The sequence below is a fragment of the Strix aluco genome, chromosome 4 (assembly GCF_031877795.1).
Source record: "Strix aluco isolate bStrAlu1 chromosome 4, bStrAlu1.hap1, whole genome shotgun sequence".
NCBI classification, from domain to species: domain Eukaryota; kingdom Metazoa; phylum Chordata; class Aves; order Strigiformes; family Strigidae; genus Strix; species Strix aluco.
Genome location: NC_133934.1, coordinates 1,496,634 through 1,511,941, shown reverse-complemented (window position 1 = coordinate 1,511,941; position 15,308 = coordinate 1,496,634). Strand labels below are relative to the sequence as shown.

At 47.2% G+C, this 15,308-nt stretch overlaps 1 protein-coding gene across 6 annotated transcripts in view; it reads left to right on the top strand.

The window, feature by feature from the left end:
• Nucleotides 1–15,308, top strand: part of EXOC6B (exocyst complex component 6B) — a 353,199-nt gene that overhangs the window by 228,626 nt on the left and 109,265 nt on the right. For all 6 annotated transcript variants that reach the window (XM_074821745.1, XM_074821746.1, XM_074821743.1 and 3 more), the window contains one exon: nucleotides 10,439–10,580. In XM_074821745.1, the coding sequence (XP_074677846.1) occupies nucleotides 10,439–10,580 (142 nt within the window). The remainder of the gene's footprint in view (nucleotides 1–10,438; nucleotides 10,581–15,308) is intronic.

Genomic DNA, 15,308 nt, shown 5'->3' with positions numbered 1-15,308 from the left:
TGCCATGGAGCTGGTTACTCAAAAAAAACCCAAACCAAAGACAAGTGAGAATAAAAGAACATTATAAAAAAAAAGCGCCAAGCGCTTTCAGATCTGTGGGAGCTGGTGGTGACCCTCACCCCGATGTGATTTCTGCTGTGCTGCTCTCGGAGAGCCTCGAGTCTCCCACCAGCTTCAGCCAAAATAGCCTCCAGCTGTTGACCTTGGGCATCTTTGACACAGCCAAACTGTTACGGTTTTTCCTCTTTTATTGGAATGTGAGGGGTTTTGTATCAGGCCGCAGTGCTCGGCGTAACTGCCTGGTTTATTTTTTGTGTGGTGAGGATAATTGCTGTATTTGCTTTTTTTTCCCCTTTTCTTTTTTATTTGTCTGGTCGCCTCTAAGCTTCTGTTGGGAGTTCAGCTTTGCCATGTGTTTGTCTTGCTGCCGTATCTGTGACAGCTTTTTCCTTTAATGCTCAAAATAGAATATAAGTGGTAAATGTTTACTTCTGAAAATGACACCCCGACGATTTTTTTAAATACTTCTGGAAGACAGCCACTTAAACATGGGCTTGCGCTCAGCTTTTCGCGTGAGTTTGAAAGCTTCAGTCAGAGAATGGTGGCCTTCCAGGTTGGTTGGAGCAACTGCTCCTTTCGCTCTTCCGATGCCCTCAGCTTTCCAGGTGAGTGGGCCTTTGCACGAGACAATTTTTGCTTGAAATTGTGTTAGTTGGCACTGCGTCAAGGCGTTGCTCTTCGTACATTTACTGTGGTGAATCTGAGATATTTCAGTGGTGGGAGGCTGTCTCTTGGACCAAGGTATTGTGTGATAGGGATGGTCAAAGTCATCAGAAGACCAAAATCCCAGTTTCACTCAGAAAAGGCTATGTCAGTACCTTGGTGGTGATAATCTGTTTAAATCTGGTGATTTGCTAATGACAACAAAGGTTCCCCCATAGATGACTGCAACCAACCCTGCTCCCAGCCCCAGTAATCGGGTGTAGAGGGGAGGGGAGCAACGCCTGCGGCTCATCCTGCACAGAGCATCGGTCCTCCTCCTAAACTAGAAACTGTTGTTCATCGAGTCACTTCTGGGACGGCAGATCCTGGGGAGAAAGAGGCCCTTCTTATTCCTGGTAAACCTGGGCACAGATGCCCGTCTCGTTCACTGCGAGTAGCAGGATGGATTTTGTAGCTGTTGGAAGGGAGGCTGTTGACTTGAAGGCAATGCATTTGACTGTTCCAGTAGGTCCCAGCATCCAAAATGCCTTCCTCAGAGAAACACCTGGTCGTTGTCTCTCCTTTCATAAGTTTAGGCATCAGGAAACCTTTAACTTTGTAACTGCCAAGGAAGCTGAAGACCTGATGGGGATCCAAGGCTGAGGAGCATCCCGGGGGTCCAGGGCTGGGGGGGTCCATGGGTGGGGAGCATCCTGTTCCCCAGCAGACATTGCCCTGTGCTCAGGAGCGCTGGCCCGCAAGCACTGCTCATCACCAACCTTCTTGTGTTGGCTGGATGGTTTCTTCTTTTCCTTGGCAAATTTTAAAACCACGTGAACATCAACTTGTAGCTTGGTGCCAGTCGCCTTTTTCCAAGTCCTTAAGTCAACACGCTGCCTTCAGTGTTTAGCTCCTGGGATGACTTCATGGAGCCAGAGATCAAATACGGAGCTTGACGGTGGCTGAAATCACTAAGTGACCGTTAACGTTCACACATCAGTCACCTCGCGCGTCCCACGTGGGTCACGTCTGACGCAAAGTGCCAGGGCTCAGCCCAAAGCACATTCCCTGCTGGAAACCAGGAACTGCTCTGCTCTCATCCTCCTTCCATAAAGCAAACAATTTTGGGAGGAAAAAGTGATTCCTTCTTAATAAGGGTGCTGCAAAGCCGACTAAAGAGAATTAATTAATTAAGAGTTGCTCTCTTGATACCTAATCTGAGGCTAATACTCTTCGGGATGGATTTGATTCTCTGGGGTGCGTGGTGTGGTCTGACTGTGTAGAACTTTACGAGTCTAATCATCTTAAACATAAAACTTAAAAAAATTAACTTTTCTTTTTGCTGCTCTGTATTGTTCCCAGTGATTTGACACTCGTGCTGTTGTGTTTTAACTCCATATGGTTAATTCCCTTCTCGTGCCTTAATCTGGGCTTTGTTTAGTTGTGATACCGTGCAGTTCTTGAGATCATTTTAGATACCGGGGCAGATGTTTTCTTTACCTTTCCCTCAAACTCCTCAGTGCTCTGAGCCCACTGGAAAAAGAACATCATTTTAGGAAGCTCCCCTTCCCCTTCTCCCTCCACTGGGTCCTTCTGATCCCATCCTGTGGGTCTGTAGGTACGAGCTTTGGTTTTGGCCCATGTTCCTGGTGCTGTTGCCTCTTGACGCCGTCAGAGATGCACCCATAGAGGTTTGTATGACCGAGCTGTTCATTGATGCCAGCTGGTCTCCTGCCTTCAGAGGGGGCGTCTTTGGAGACCACCCTGCTCGGGGTGGCGTTGACGCACCAGCCTACAGGCTTGGTCAATGTAGACACATCTTCTTGACCATCCGTTTTGCTCAGGGCTCTCACTTGTTGCTCCTGGACCTCTTTGTCCTGGATATGTTCACTTTTATTTGCAAGATATTGAGTGCAGATCCACAGCTTTTTTTTTTAAAAAAAAACCCACTAAACCAACAAAACAAAACCCAACTGAAAACCCTCACAAAACCACTTTGTCACAATTGAAAATGGGTTTCTGGGCAATTAATGAGAGCTTTATTTGTTTTTTAAGTAAACCTCTTAAAACCAGCAAAATACTCATTGTACATTTGTTTTGACTGTTTGGGAAGTGTTAATGTATCTGGGTAAAGATTTGGGGGTTTTTTGGCATCGTCAGTGATTGCAGAACAATTGTTTTTTTAAAAAAAAGGGAATAAAAATGCATCAGGGTGGTGTTAAGAACCTGGCAAATCAGGATGGCATATGCAAGCCAGGAAACTCTCCTCTCAGGAGGGAGCCGAGCTGATTTACTGATTTTGCCCATGGTTTAGTGAGATTTGGGGCTCCAGTGCTGCGGGCAGCAAGGGCAGTCCAGAGGCATCTGGGGCAGGGGGAGATCATGCCTGGGGGTCTGCAAGGTCTGAAATCTTCATCCGTGCCCGCACAGAAAGTATCCACTGGGATTATTCGTGGTTTTATGCCACCAAAAAATTGCTCATTGTTACAGCATCACGTTTCCATCTTCTGCAAAATATTCCACCAGTATTGCATTATGAATTGGAAAAGTCAGCAAATTCAGTGTTGAAATTATCAGGACAACTTGTGTTTATAGAAGAGTGGACATTTAATATTGAGGAATTCCGATTTTTTGGCCCAATTTTCTGTTGTATGAAGTCCGTGGATTTGCACGTCTAAATATACTTAATCACATCAATCCCAATGCTTGTTGCAGGTTAAAAAGAAATTCTGTTGGTAGCGAAAAAATAAAAATAATTGGAAACTCAGACCATTTGAAACCTGTCAGGCTTTGTTTTTCATGGAAATGCTGTGTTAATTCTTTGGCGAGTTGGTGGAAATGTTCTCGGTGCTACAACAGGACTTTTGTTTGCGTTTCAATGACCACATTGCACCTAATTTTGGCCGGGTGAAAAGCAGGAGGCACCCGCAGGTTCCTCCTCACTAAAGCCAGAGGTTCTTCTGCCGGGTGGTGGGATGATGCCCCTTAGACAACCTGTTGGGGTCTCTTCTGGGAGCCTCCAGCCGGGGGTCGTTGCCAGCTTGTGCCAGCACTGCGGCTCTGGCAGCGGTAGGGGTGTGCCGAGGAGCCCCCTCTCCCCCCCCACCGTGAGGCAGCATATTCCTGATTGCACGTTAAGATTAATGGGTATTTATTTTAACAACCATTCCGTTTCAGTAGCTTTTAATGAGTCCTTTGATAGCAAGTTCCTTAATTAACAAGGCAGCCTTTCAGCGTTTCCTTTCCCTAATTGTTAACATATTTGCTATTTTCAAACAAACGCGCTACCGTGAGCAGTGCCGGCTCCGTAGCCTCCGTGCTGACCTTCCCCGCGGTGGCTGCCCATCCTCCTGGGAACCCGGAGGCTTCCATCTGCTGCCCAAGGATGAAATTCAGAGGAAAAGAGATGATTTCATGGCTGATCTGAAGTGTGATTGACTTGGTGGGGTCCGTGGTGATGTGATTTGCTAGGCGTCCCTTGGTCGTGTCTTTGGGAGAGCTTCGGGGCTTTGGCTCTGCGCTTTCACCGGTTGGTGTGGTCACAAGGAACCTCTCTAGATGTTCTCCCTGTGTGCCCAGAGGAAGCCTTGGTGGGACAGGGAGGGCAGTGTCACCTTGAGAGGTGTTGTAGAAACCCCAACTACAGACTCCAGCTGGAAAGAGGTTGCCTCAAAGGCTGTGGACAGAGCAATTCATTGCCAGAAATATGGTTACAAACTGATTTGACCTTCAAAACAAAATCCCATGGCTTTTGCTCTGATAATATGCTCAGAATTGCTTTATTTTGCTGCATGTTGGACCAAGCTGGAGCTTGGTGGAGGTGCCCTTGGACGTCTTGGCTGTTGAGCTCTGTCAATTTCCACCCATGACGTCCGTTCTTCCTGATGCAAATCCAGTTGATTTTTAATGAGGTTTGCAAAAGTCTTGGATGAATGAGTGATACTATAGAGGTGTTCCTGGAATCGCTTGGAGAAATTTTTAAGCTAAAAGATCTGTTGGTGACTTTAAAGTGTTTTTTTGTCCCCTTCTCTGCAGACAGATCAGGTTGTGGTTGTGTTCCTCCTCCTTTGCCTTCCCCTCACACTTTGCATTTTGGAGAAGTTGTTCCTGAGCTGGAGGGACTGCAGCGTTCAGGCAGGCAAAGTATTTCTGAAATACAGGCAGGGACCAAGCTGGTTTGGAGTCACACCGACGAGCAGGATCGGGATGTAACCCTGTGATTTCTCGGGGCACCAGCATGGGGAGAGCCTTTGGGAGTGCCACCGGTTCTACCGTGCGCTTGCAAAAATCATCAGGGTAATTAACGTGAGGTCTGAGCCGTCCCAGCTGAGCGCGGCGGCTCCTCTGAACAGTGGGGTTTTCTAGGAGCAGCGACGTCTAGGGTTGACATCTCGGAGGCATCCTGCTCCATCTCTGTGCCAAGGCACATGTCCCGACACCACTGCTGTGGGTGGTGCCGGTAATGATTTTGGGAGGGGCGGGGGGGAGGCTGGTGGAAAACACGTCTGTCACAGGCTCGGCTCCGCGTGTCAACGTGCTGGGCGGGCACCCTGGGGCGAGTGGGGGCTCTTCCTCCCAGCGCTGCGGGAAAGCTGAAAAATGAACTGGAGGGAAAAAAAACCCACAACACTATGAAGCGAACCTCCATCGTAAATAAGTGCCAAAGAACCAAGATGGGCACGTTGCGGTACGAGGATGTACTTGATACCTGCCAGCGTGCAGCCCAAACCATCCCTAGTGTGAATACAACCAACCTGCTTCACTTGCAGCAGCAGCTTATTAGCAGTGATATATCAGGGTCCTGGCGCTGGTTTTTCTCCTGTCAACAGCAGCTGCTTATCAAGCAGATATTGCACTGTATTTCTGGGGAAATAGTCTAAAATTGATGTTCGTAAGCCATTGCTGATCTTATAAGGAGCGCTGTAAGTGGGCATCTGTTGCGCTGAGTGTAGGGGTGAGGCAGAAAAGGATTAGGTTCAGTCTTATTTATAAGGCTAGGTTCAGTCTTATTTATAAGAGTCAAAAACATAAATTCTGGAAGGGTTTTAGACCTTGGAGCCCAGGGAGTGAGATGCTGGTCATCCCCGGTGGTACCTTCTTTTCTCTAGCCAGACATTTAGCACAATGATTTAAACCCCTGTGGCATCTCCAATAAAAGTCAATATGAAGAAAAATGGATTAATGCTTAAAAGACAGAAAAAAAACCCCTGTATATACTTTTGTCTTTCATCTAGTAATATTGGATCTAAACTGTCAGGCATCTGTATGTCCTTAAACCTAAGATGAAAGACCAAGTCTTTTTAAAAGCAGAATGGTTTTAGGTGTTTAAACCTTAACAATAATGAAAATAAAGGGTCAGGTTGTCATCTGGTGCAAGGAGGTTCAGCTTCAGACTTTTCAGAGATGCAGTGCACATTTGCACTGGAAAAAAGTTTTGGGCCTGGCCAAATCCTGCGTGAAAAAGGAAGGAGGAGGGAAGGCTGAGCCAGAAGCTGCTGCTGGGCTCGTCAATTGGATCCCCTTTGCCATCTCTGCAATAAGCCACAGTAGAAAATACTTGCAAAGAAAAAAAGTACCACTTAGATGCTGCTTTCACAGCAAAGACTCAGCAGAGTTGTCGTGCTGTCAAGCCCTGATGATTAAATTACTTTTTCCATCCCATCTTCCTCACGTTCGGCTTATTAACTTGACATTTCTTCTCAATTATTTGCTCTTCTTCACGCCCTCCCGGTGTCACTTGTCATTCACTCTTTATTCGGGCAAGTCTGGCTGGCCGGAGGAATGCGTGTTTGCTGTGGTGGTTGTAGGCTCAGGTAACCCTTTAGGTACCTCGACATGTGTTGATCTGGCCCTTGCTTGACCTGCAAGAAGGTTGTTCCTCTTAAATTTTTGTCAGTGGGGCAGAAAACCTTCCTGGGGGGGCTTTTCTTTTGACTTCACCTGGGGTTGAGCATCTCCAAGGCTTCTCCAAGAGTTGCAGCCCTCTATGCAAACTCCTGCTGGTGCGCAAACACGAGCTACTCATTGGGATTTTCTCATGCTCTTCCAAGAAGGGTAAGGAGCCCCATCCCCCCATGCCCAGCATGGGTGGGGGGCATGGCTGCAGAGCTTTGCTTTCTCATCCTCTGCTTCCATCTGGGTCTTCTGCTCAATAACTCATCAAAACTACTCGGTCATAGCAAAAACTCAAAAGTGTCTGTTGGAAGTAATGAAGAAAAATCACAGTGGGGTAGCGGCACGCTTCCCACTGCGGTCAGGGATGAGGAATTGGCATGAGCGGCGTTTTAAATAACCGAATGTGTCAGAAGGGCACAAGTAAATGATGAAAAGCAAAAAAAAAAAAAACCACCACGCGAGGCTCCACTAAACTTATGGTTGCCATGCTTCATCTTAATTTTAGTGAAGGTGTTTGTTTGGAGGTGAGTAATGAAGGCTCCTGGAGCCTGGGAACGGCAGTGGACAGCGGAGATGAAGTACCCTGCCCCGTAATGCATGGGTCTGCTCTTTTTTTAAAATAAAAAATGATTTTTTTCCCCTTCCTCCTGAAGATGAATATGACCTGGAGATCCAAATCAACTTTGCAAAGCTGGTAAAAACACTTCCCAGCACATACATCAAATATTTGCTCATCTCTCCGTGCCATGGTAATGAAACTTGTGATACTTAGCTTGAAACACCGTGTAAACTTTAATCCCAGTTTAAATACAGTTTGTAAAGTGCTTGTAAAAATCTGTGAGATCTCCTAAGCCACTCCTTGTTTTCAAGAAAGCGTGTTAAAGTCTTTTGTGGGCATTTGAAAACATAATCTCCTGCTGAAGCTGTTTTCAGGGTAGCACCATTATCCAGAAATATTATCGTGGGGTTACACATGCAGACACCAGGCTTGTTGTGTGCAGCGTCAGCCAGCGGGTTTGTGTGAGTCTGTGCTCTTGTGCCAAAGGATTTCCCCATTTTTATGGGTTTAATATTGATTTTATATTTAATATTGCACACCCGTACAAATCTTACCTACCTGAATCTTACCTGCCACAAATTTTGGATGGCACACAGCAATACTTGAGGAATGGGGGAAATCTTTTGAGCGTTTAGAAATGAGGGAGGAATTTGGATAGGTTGGAAAAGAAATGCCACATGTTCAGCACCCCTAAATGATGCTTGGTTTTAGTTCAGTGAGAGCACGACACCTGTTACCTATGAGACTTGCAAAATAAATTCAGTAAGAATAAAAGAAACATCAGCTTTGTAAGCGTTGTCTGAGTTGGTTTAATGGCCTTCTGGGTGCTTTGGTTTTCTTTTTATGCTTCTTGTTGGTCAGCTTGGATTTTCTGAAGCACTTTGCTAAATGCAGAGCGTGCTCCCTGCTTGCTCCTGAGCCTGGTCCAGCTCAGAACCAGGCTCCTATGAGCCAGAGCATCGTTCCTTCGCGGGACAGGCCAGCCAGCGCCTGGCTGGGGACATCTGCGTTGCTCTTGAGAAGCTCTTCTCCTCCTCTGTCCCCTCGTGGTGTCTCAAGAGGATCAAGAGTGTGTAGGTCTTTATGGAGGATCTCAGTTCTTCACCTCAGTGCTCATTAACTTCCCTCTCTTCTGACGGTGGCTTTCCTGGCAGCTGATGCTTCAGCAGGGTCGGGGCGTGGGTGCTCAAGCTCGATGACCTTCTTACGGCCTTTCACAGGAGATAGAGCTTTCTGAGCATCCGTCTCCCTTCCTCCTGTTCCACAGCCCATCCCTACCCCCACCATCATCCCTTTCCTTAACACCTCTTCTTGGAAAGTCATAAGTCTTCAGAGGCAACTTGGGCTTCCTACCTGTCAGTTCAATTGTGGCAACGCAGCGGCTTCACCCGTAATTTGAAAATCAGCTGTTTCAAATGCTACAGTTCAAAGATTTAAGCATGGTAATTAGATCCTCTGTCATGATTACTCTTCTCTTGGTTTGTAATTGTTTCTTGACTGGAAAATGGAAGGCTTCTTTAGGCTAATTCCTCTTGCTGCGACCTGTTCACATGATTTATAGCTTGAGATCTCAATTGTTCTTCAAAAGTGAAACATAACAGTGGTGGCTCAGAGAAAATGTGTTAAAAATAAATATTTACTGACAATGTTCTCCATTGTCTTAATAGCTGAAACTCCTAACTTCTCATACTTTTGTTATAGACATGAACATTTCAAGGGATTTAAGTAGTTTCTCTCCACACGGCAGCCTTGGCTGTGGCCTCCTCCCTGTAGATCCCCATTTAATTGCCATGAATTAGGGGTGGCTCAGGAGAAGTCGGGTGTTGATAACCTCATTCCCTGTGGTACAATTGGGTGCAGGATGCATCCGGGTGCTTGAGGTCCTCCCCTACCCAGCCCTGGTGAGCAATCCTATCCATGTATCACAACTGACTTCTTCAGTCACCTCCTTGCCTTGATGTTGCTTCTCCTTAGTCCCCATTGGCATCTGGAAGGTGTCACACGGTGCTGGATGTGGGCTGAAGAGCATCAACATGCTAGAGACACCCTTGTCACAATGGTGTGTCCTCAGCTCTCTACTCCCCACCAGTCAAGGCTACACCTTGAACTATGAGCCTCTGCTGTTGGAAGGAGATTTTGCAATTCCTGTCTTGGAATATAGAGAGACTCTGGTTTCATTGCAAGCTGGAGTTTTGAATTGTCATTGACACTATTTTGGCCTATCAACAAGGTTACTTCAGGCAGTCAGTGTAGGATGTCAAATAAAATATAGCATGTTGTTGTTACGGAAGCTCTCAAATAAGCAACCAACCACCAAAAATTAAAAATTTTATTGTCAACACAATTAACTAGCCCTCCGCAAATTACAGGTTCAAATGTCTGTGAGAGGAGAACAGAACAACTTCCTAGGGTTTAATGGCAACCCAAAAGGCAAAACAAAGCACCACTCCCTAGGGTTTAACGACAACCCAAAACGCTCTATCACTCACCCAACAAGTGAGGGCTCTCAACCTTGAGGACCTTCACAGGGCAGCAACCTGAGAAGTCACCTCAAGGAGTTTTCTTGGGCAGCATCCCAACCCCAGGGGAGAGTCCTTGACCGCAGCTACTGCTCCAGGGGACGAGCTCCAAATGGATCCCAGGGGACTCCATTGACACCCAGGCCCAATCTGACCTGTAGTCAATAGCGGCTCCCATTGGCCAAAGGCTCCAACTACCGTGAAGCCCCGAGATCAAAGGCAATCAGGAGCTGCTACACTCCAGCAACCAAGAAGCTCTGCTTTCACTGAGCGGGGGCACCATGTTAGGACACGATAACGAGAGATGCTCAGAGTTCTGAACGTCCCAAGGTTCTCCTGGATTTGAGCTGCTCCCAGGCACTTTGCACCTGACAAGGTCTAACCCTGCGAGTAGCCATGGGGAGTCCTAGAAGGTGCTTCCCTTTAAAAACGGTGGTCACCAGACTGCGCGCTTCATGAAGGTCCCACAGCATATGGGGCCTAAAGAGACTGGACCGATGAGTCCTGGTCTAGAGAAGTTCCTCTTGCATTTTATTGTAATTGTTTATTATTCCACGACACTGGAATAGGCTACCCGGGGAGGGGGTGGAGTCACCATCCCTGGATGCGTTTAAGGGTCGTTTGGATGAGATGTTGGGGATATGGTGTAGAGGAGAACTTTGTAGAGTCGGGCTGAGGGTTGGACTCGAAGAGTCTTTTCCAGCCCAAATGATTCTGTGATTTGGTGCTCGACGCTTTAATAAATCTCCCTGTTCTCTTGCAGGGGAAGGTGGCACAGACAGCTTGCATGTCAGCGTGCAAACACCTCTCCACCTCGCTGATGCAGCTGCTGCTGGAAGCCGAAGTGCGGCAGCTGACGCTGGGCGCCTTGCAGCAGTTCAACCTGGACGTAGAGGAGTGTGAACGTAAGATGCAAAATCATCTCATTTGTGTGTCTGTGTCATGGTTTGAGCCCGGAGGGCAACTGAGCACCACGCAGCTGCTTGCTCCCCCCAGTGCTGGGAAGGAGGAAATGACACAAAAGGCTCAGGAATGGAGATAAGGATAGAGAGGGATGACTCACCCATTATGGTCACAGGCAAAAGACAGACTCATTAGGGGAAGAAAAAGACATCACTTTAATTCAAAATGTGAACGACAACACCACAGGCAGAATGGGACAGTGAGAAGCATTACTGTATCTTAAAAAACACCTCCCCCCACCCCTCCCTTCTTGCCAGGCTCAGTTTGGTTCCAATAGCTCCACCTGCTTCCTCAGCAGCGCGGGGGCCAGGGAATGAGGGTTTTTGGTTACTCTGCTGCTCTTTCCTCCTGGGGGTGAAACACTCCTCTGCATTTCTTCCCCCTGCTCTGCGGCCCTCTCACAGGAGACAGTCCTCCACAAACTCTGTGCTGTGAGTCCTCCCCACGAGATATGTTCTTCTTGAGATGCTCCAGCGTGGATCACCCCTGCATGCTGCAGTCCTCCCAGCACCGAACTACAACCGTGGGGGCTGCTTCTCCCCACAGAGTCCCAAAGTCCTCCCCAGGCTACAGGCAAATCTCTGCTCCTCCAGTGACCTCCATGGGTGCAAGGGGGCAACTTGCCATCTCACCACAGGATACAGGGGGACTTTGGGCTCCGGTTCACCTCCCCCGCTTCCTCCTCACACTGACCTCGGTGTTTGCAGAGGTTTCTCCTTCCCAACTTCTCCTCACAACTCCAACTCCTCCTCCCAGGTTTCCCTTCTTAAATGTTATCGCAGAGGCACAGCCATGGTAGCTAATTGGCCCAGCCTTGGCCAGAGCTGGGTCCAACTTGGATCCAGGGGAACTTCGATGTCCAGAGAAGGGCAACGGAGCTGGTGCAGGGTCTGGAGCACAGGTCTGATGGGGAGCGGCTGAGGGAACTGGGGGGGTTTAGTGTGGAGAAGAGGAGGCTGAGGGGAGACCTCATGGCCCTCTGCAACTGCCTGAAAGGAGGGTGCAGAGAGGGGGGATGAGTCTCTTGAGCCAAGGAACCAGCGGCAGGCCAAGAGGGAATGGCCTCAAGCTGCGCCAGGGCAGGGTCAGACTGGCTCTTAGGAAGGATTTCTTTGCAGAAGGGGTTGTTGGGCGTTGGAATGGGCTGCCCAGGGCAGGGGGGGAGTCCCCATCCCCCCCTGGGGGGAGGGGTTGAAGAGTTGGGTTGACCCAGCGCTGAGGGATCTGGTGGAGTTGAGAACGGTCAGGGTGAGGTTAATGGTTGGACTGGAGGATCTTCAAGGTCTTTTCCAACCAAGATGATTCTGTGAGAAGCTTCTCACAGGGGCCATGGCTGTAGCCCCCTCCCCTGCTACCAAAAACCCCACCACACACACAAACCAACACAGTCTGGACCCAAGCCAGGGCTTTTAGTGATGCCTTGGGACTGGTGAACGCCTGCAGAGCTTCACCGGTGCTGTCCACGATGGCACTTGGCAGTATCTTCAGGACAGAAGCAGCCCAGCAAATTCTGAGAGATCAAAGCTTTACTCTTCCTTTTTCTCTTTAATGCCGCCTTGATGCTTTCCAGACCATCCCTACTTTTTGAGATGGAGTATTTTAAAAGTAGGAGGGATTAGAGTGAGTAAAACATGAGGAGGGCTAACAGAAATCAGTTTATTTATGACTGTTTCTGAAAACAATAACTGGCTGATGTTCTTAAGAAGTTCTGATCCTCTCCTGACCTCAGCTGTTTGTCTTCTCGATCTGATGCAGGGAATTTTTTCTCCAATCAGACCTTTTTTGCAAAATTACTGTTATGGAAAAGAGGTGTCTTGTGACAAAATAACTGCATCTATTCAGAGGTGTGCGTGGAGCATCGTGATGCCATGGCTTTGCTCTCAATTCTGCTTATTTTGGTTCATCTAATTTACACCTGAATTAGCTCTGAAATCCCAAGGTTTCCCTCAAGGTGCTTGTTATCCTACTCAATAGAAGAGTTAAAAAAATATAGCACAAAGTGACAAAACGCTTTTCTTTCTTCCTGGTTTTATAATTAAGCTAAAGTAGGGTGAACACACTTCTGCACAGGAACCTCTCTCCCTTATGATGGATTTATTACTGGGATTAACGCTGGGATGGATTAGTGACTGTGGAAAAATGCAGAGCTTGGTAGGGTTGATAAAGAGTTCAGGAAATCACTGATAAAGTATTTTGGGGAAGCTTTGTTTCCAAATGTCCCCTTTTTGGCTTTCTCGGTTGAGGTGGAGATGGGGATATATCTTGTTTAGATCATGATAAACCTGTTTACTGCAGAGTCTTCTGAAATGCTCTTTGGCCCGGTGTGGCTCCCATTAAACCCCACAGCTAAGTAGTCCCTGGCCCCACTGCGAACAGTAACGGAGCCTAAATAGTGGTGAATTTGCTTTTCCTGTCTCTGATAACTCGATTAAATCAGTTCTGTTGGTTTCATCATCATCTGGCACTAAGCAGTCAAAAGATTCTCCCACCCTTTATAAAACGTTTTGCTGATCGTGTTTTAATTCAGCTGCACCTGTCAATAGGGAGATTAAATGTATTTCTGAGAAAGATCACCCAGTAAGATTTTTGGTGATTGTAGGGAGTGTATTTTAATTTTTAAATGTCCCTTAGCTCATTTCCAGCACTCAGCTGAATAGCCTGGGAGAAGGATCCTTGTTTAATGAATCATATCCAAAATTTGCAGCTATATTGTATGTCATAATGCAAGCAATGCCTTATTTTTCTTTCAGAAATGCCTTCAGCCCTAAATTCTTGCTGTCTAATTTGTGTCCCATCAGCGCGCCGGGGCTGCACCAGTAGCAGCTGTGTTCCCAATCGGTGTCCGCAGAGGGACAGGCGATGTTGCTGAGAATAATAGGAAGCATTTGTCATTAATAATAGTTTCCTTCTTTTTCTTTTGGCTGCAAACAGACTCGGAACCCTGCAGTTTTCTGCCCCATCGGTAACGTGGGTCACTAAGCAGCATCTCTTCCCTAAAAGCCCCCGATGCAAAGTAAAACAGATGACATTTAATATCAGGTTTAAAAGCATGATTCCTTAAATTCCGATTGTTTTGTGAGACAAACCTAGGAGCACTCAGACATTCAAGAGCAGGTGACGCCAACCTGAGCAGTGGGGCAGGCGACCCGCTCCCCCCAGCCCCGGCCCGAGGAGCCGTTGCGGGCGGGGGAATGGAGACGGATGCCGGTGCTGTAACCTTCCCATCCATCACTGTCAGCCCCCCGAACCGTAAACCCAGACAGAGGCTTTTTCTTCCTTTTCGGCAGCAAAAACGTGTTCCCTTGTCCCTGTGGGTTTGTCTGGTGGCGTTGCTGACACCGGGAGTGATTTTTAGTTCTATTTTTGAGAAGAAATGCATCAAGATTTTAATTTTAGGAAAAGCCAATCCTGAGAGTGAGCTGATGTATTCGGAAATTATGTTTCAATTTTCAAGGGTTTTATTTGGTTTTTTTGTTCTTTTATCTTTTACCTGAAAGTGCAGGTGCAAATCTCAACATCCTTATTACACCACTTGCATATTTGACTTTATGTCTCTGCCTCCAGCCCTCTTCCTCTCCCCAGACTCCCAAGCCTTACCTAGTTTAGCAGCTTTATCGTGTACTTACCATATTAAAACAGGATTTTATAGCTGTTTGGAGCACTTCCAGTGAGTTCTGTGATGTGGGAACGGGGCTTCGGAGTTTCGATCCTGGAGTTTATTAGGCTTTTGTTTAAGTTCTTGCGAATGCCAAAGGTATAAGCTGGTTAAGAGAGTGGTGAGGCAAATTAAAGAAAGGACTTCATTGTATATTAAGCATGGTTTGAAGGTGGTGCAGATAATTTACTCTATATCAGAGTAGATATAATGCACATTACAAGAAAATGTGTTTATATACACAATAGATAACAGTTGTAGAGGTGAAAAAGATGACGGCTTAAGCTTAAAACAAGACACCAGTAAATTAATTCTCCAGACTTGTGGGTTCATAAAATATTTCCTGATTTAAAAAGAGTTTGCTGTCCCATCAGCATAAAAAGGGAATGGCCGCATGAACCATTGCCTCAGGCTGAGGTTTGGAATGAGACGTGTGTGAGCCTGGATGGTACTCGGGAGAAGCACGAGGCTGTGATGGGACCCCTTGCCTGCGCTATAAATCCCCCCTCCCTAGAAACGTGCTTGTTTTGCATGTTCAAAGCACTGAATATACAGTTTATTAATTTTATGACCTTCAGAAAGAACGCTTTTGGAGGACTGGGGAGAAATAGTAAATTAAATAAACATCAAGAGTCAAATCTTGCATGCTTTGGCTGTATGAATAGTCCCGTATACGTCAGCAGGATTTTTGGTGTGAAAGAGGCAGAGAAGAGTGGAGCTGCAAGTTGTAAAAATCCTCTTAGGTTTCCTATGATGAGAGAAACCTGGGAAAAATGTTTTCCTGTGGCATCATCCCCCCCGGTGAGGCCACGGGGCTGGAGCCTCCAGCTTGACAAAGCCCTCGAGGAGACAGAAGGCACCGGTCCTGCCCGTTGAGGTGGATGTCCTCTTTGTTTTCCCAGCAAGAAGCTGTTTCCCAAGATGTATGTCAGAGGTTTGAAAGTCTTTTGGTGCAGCTTCGCAGCGATGCGTGTGCGTGGATGGCACGGCTGGCATCCAGGGAAGGGCAAAAGTC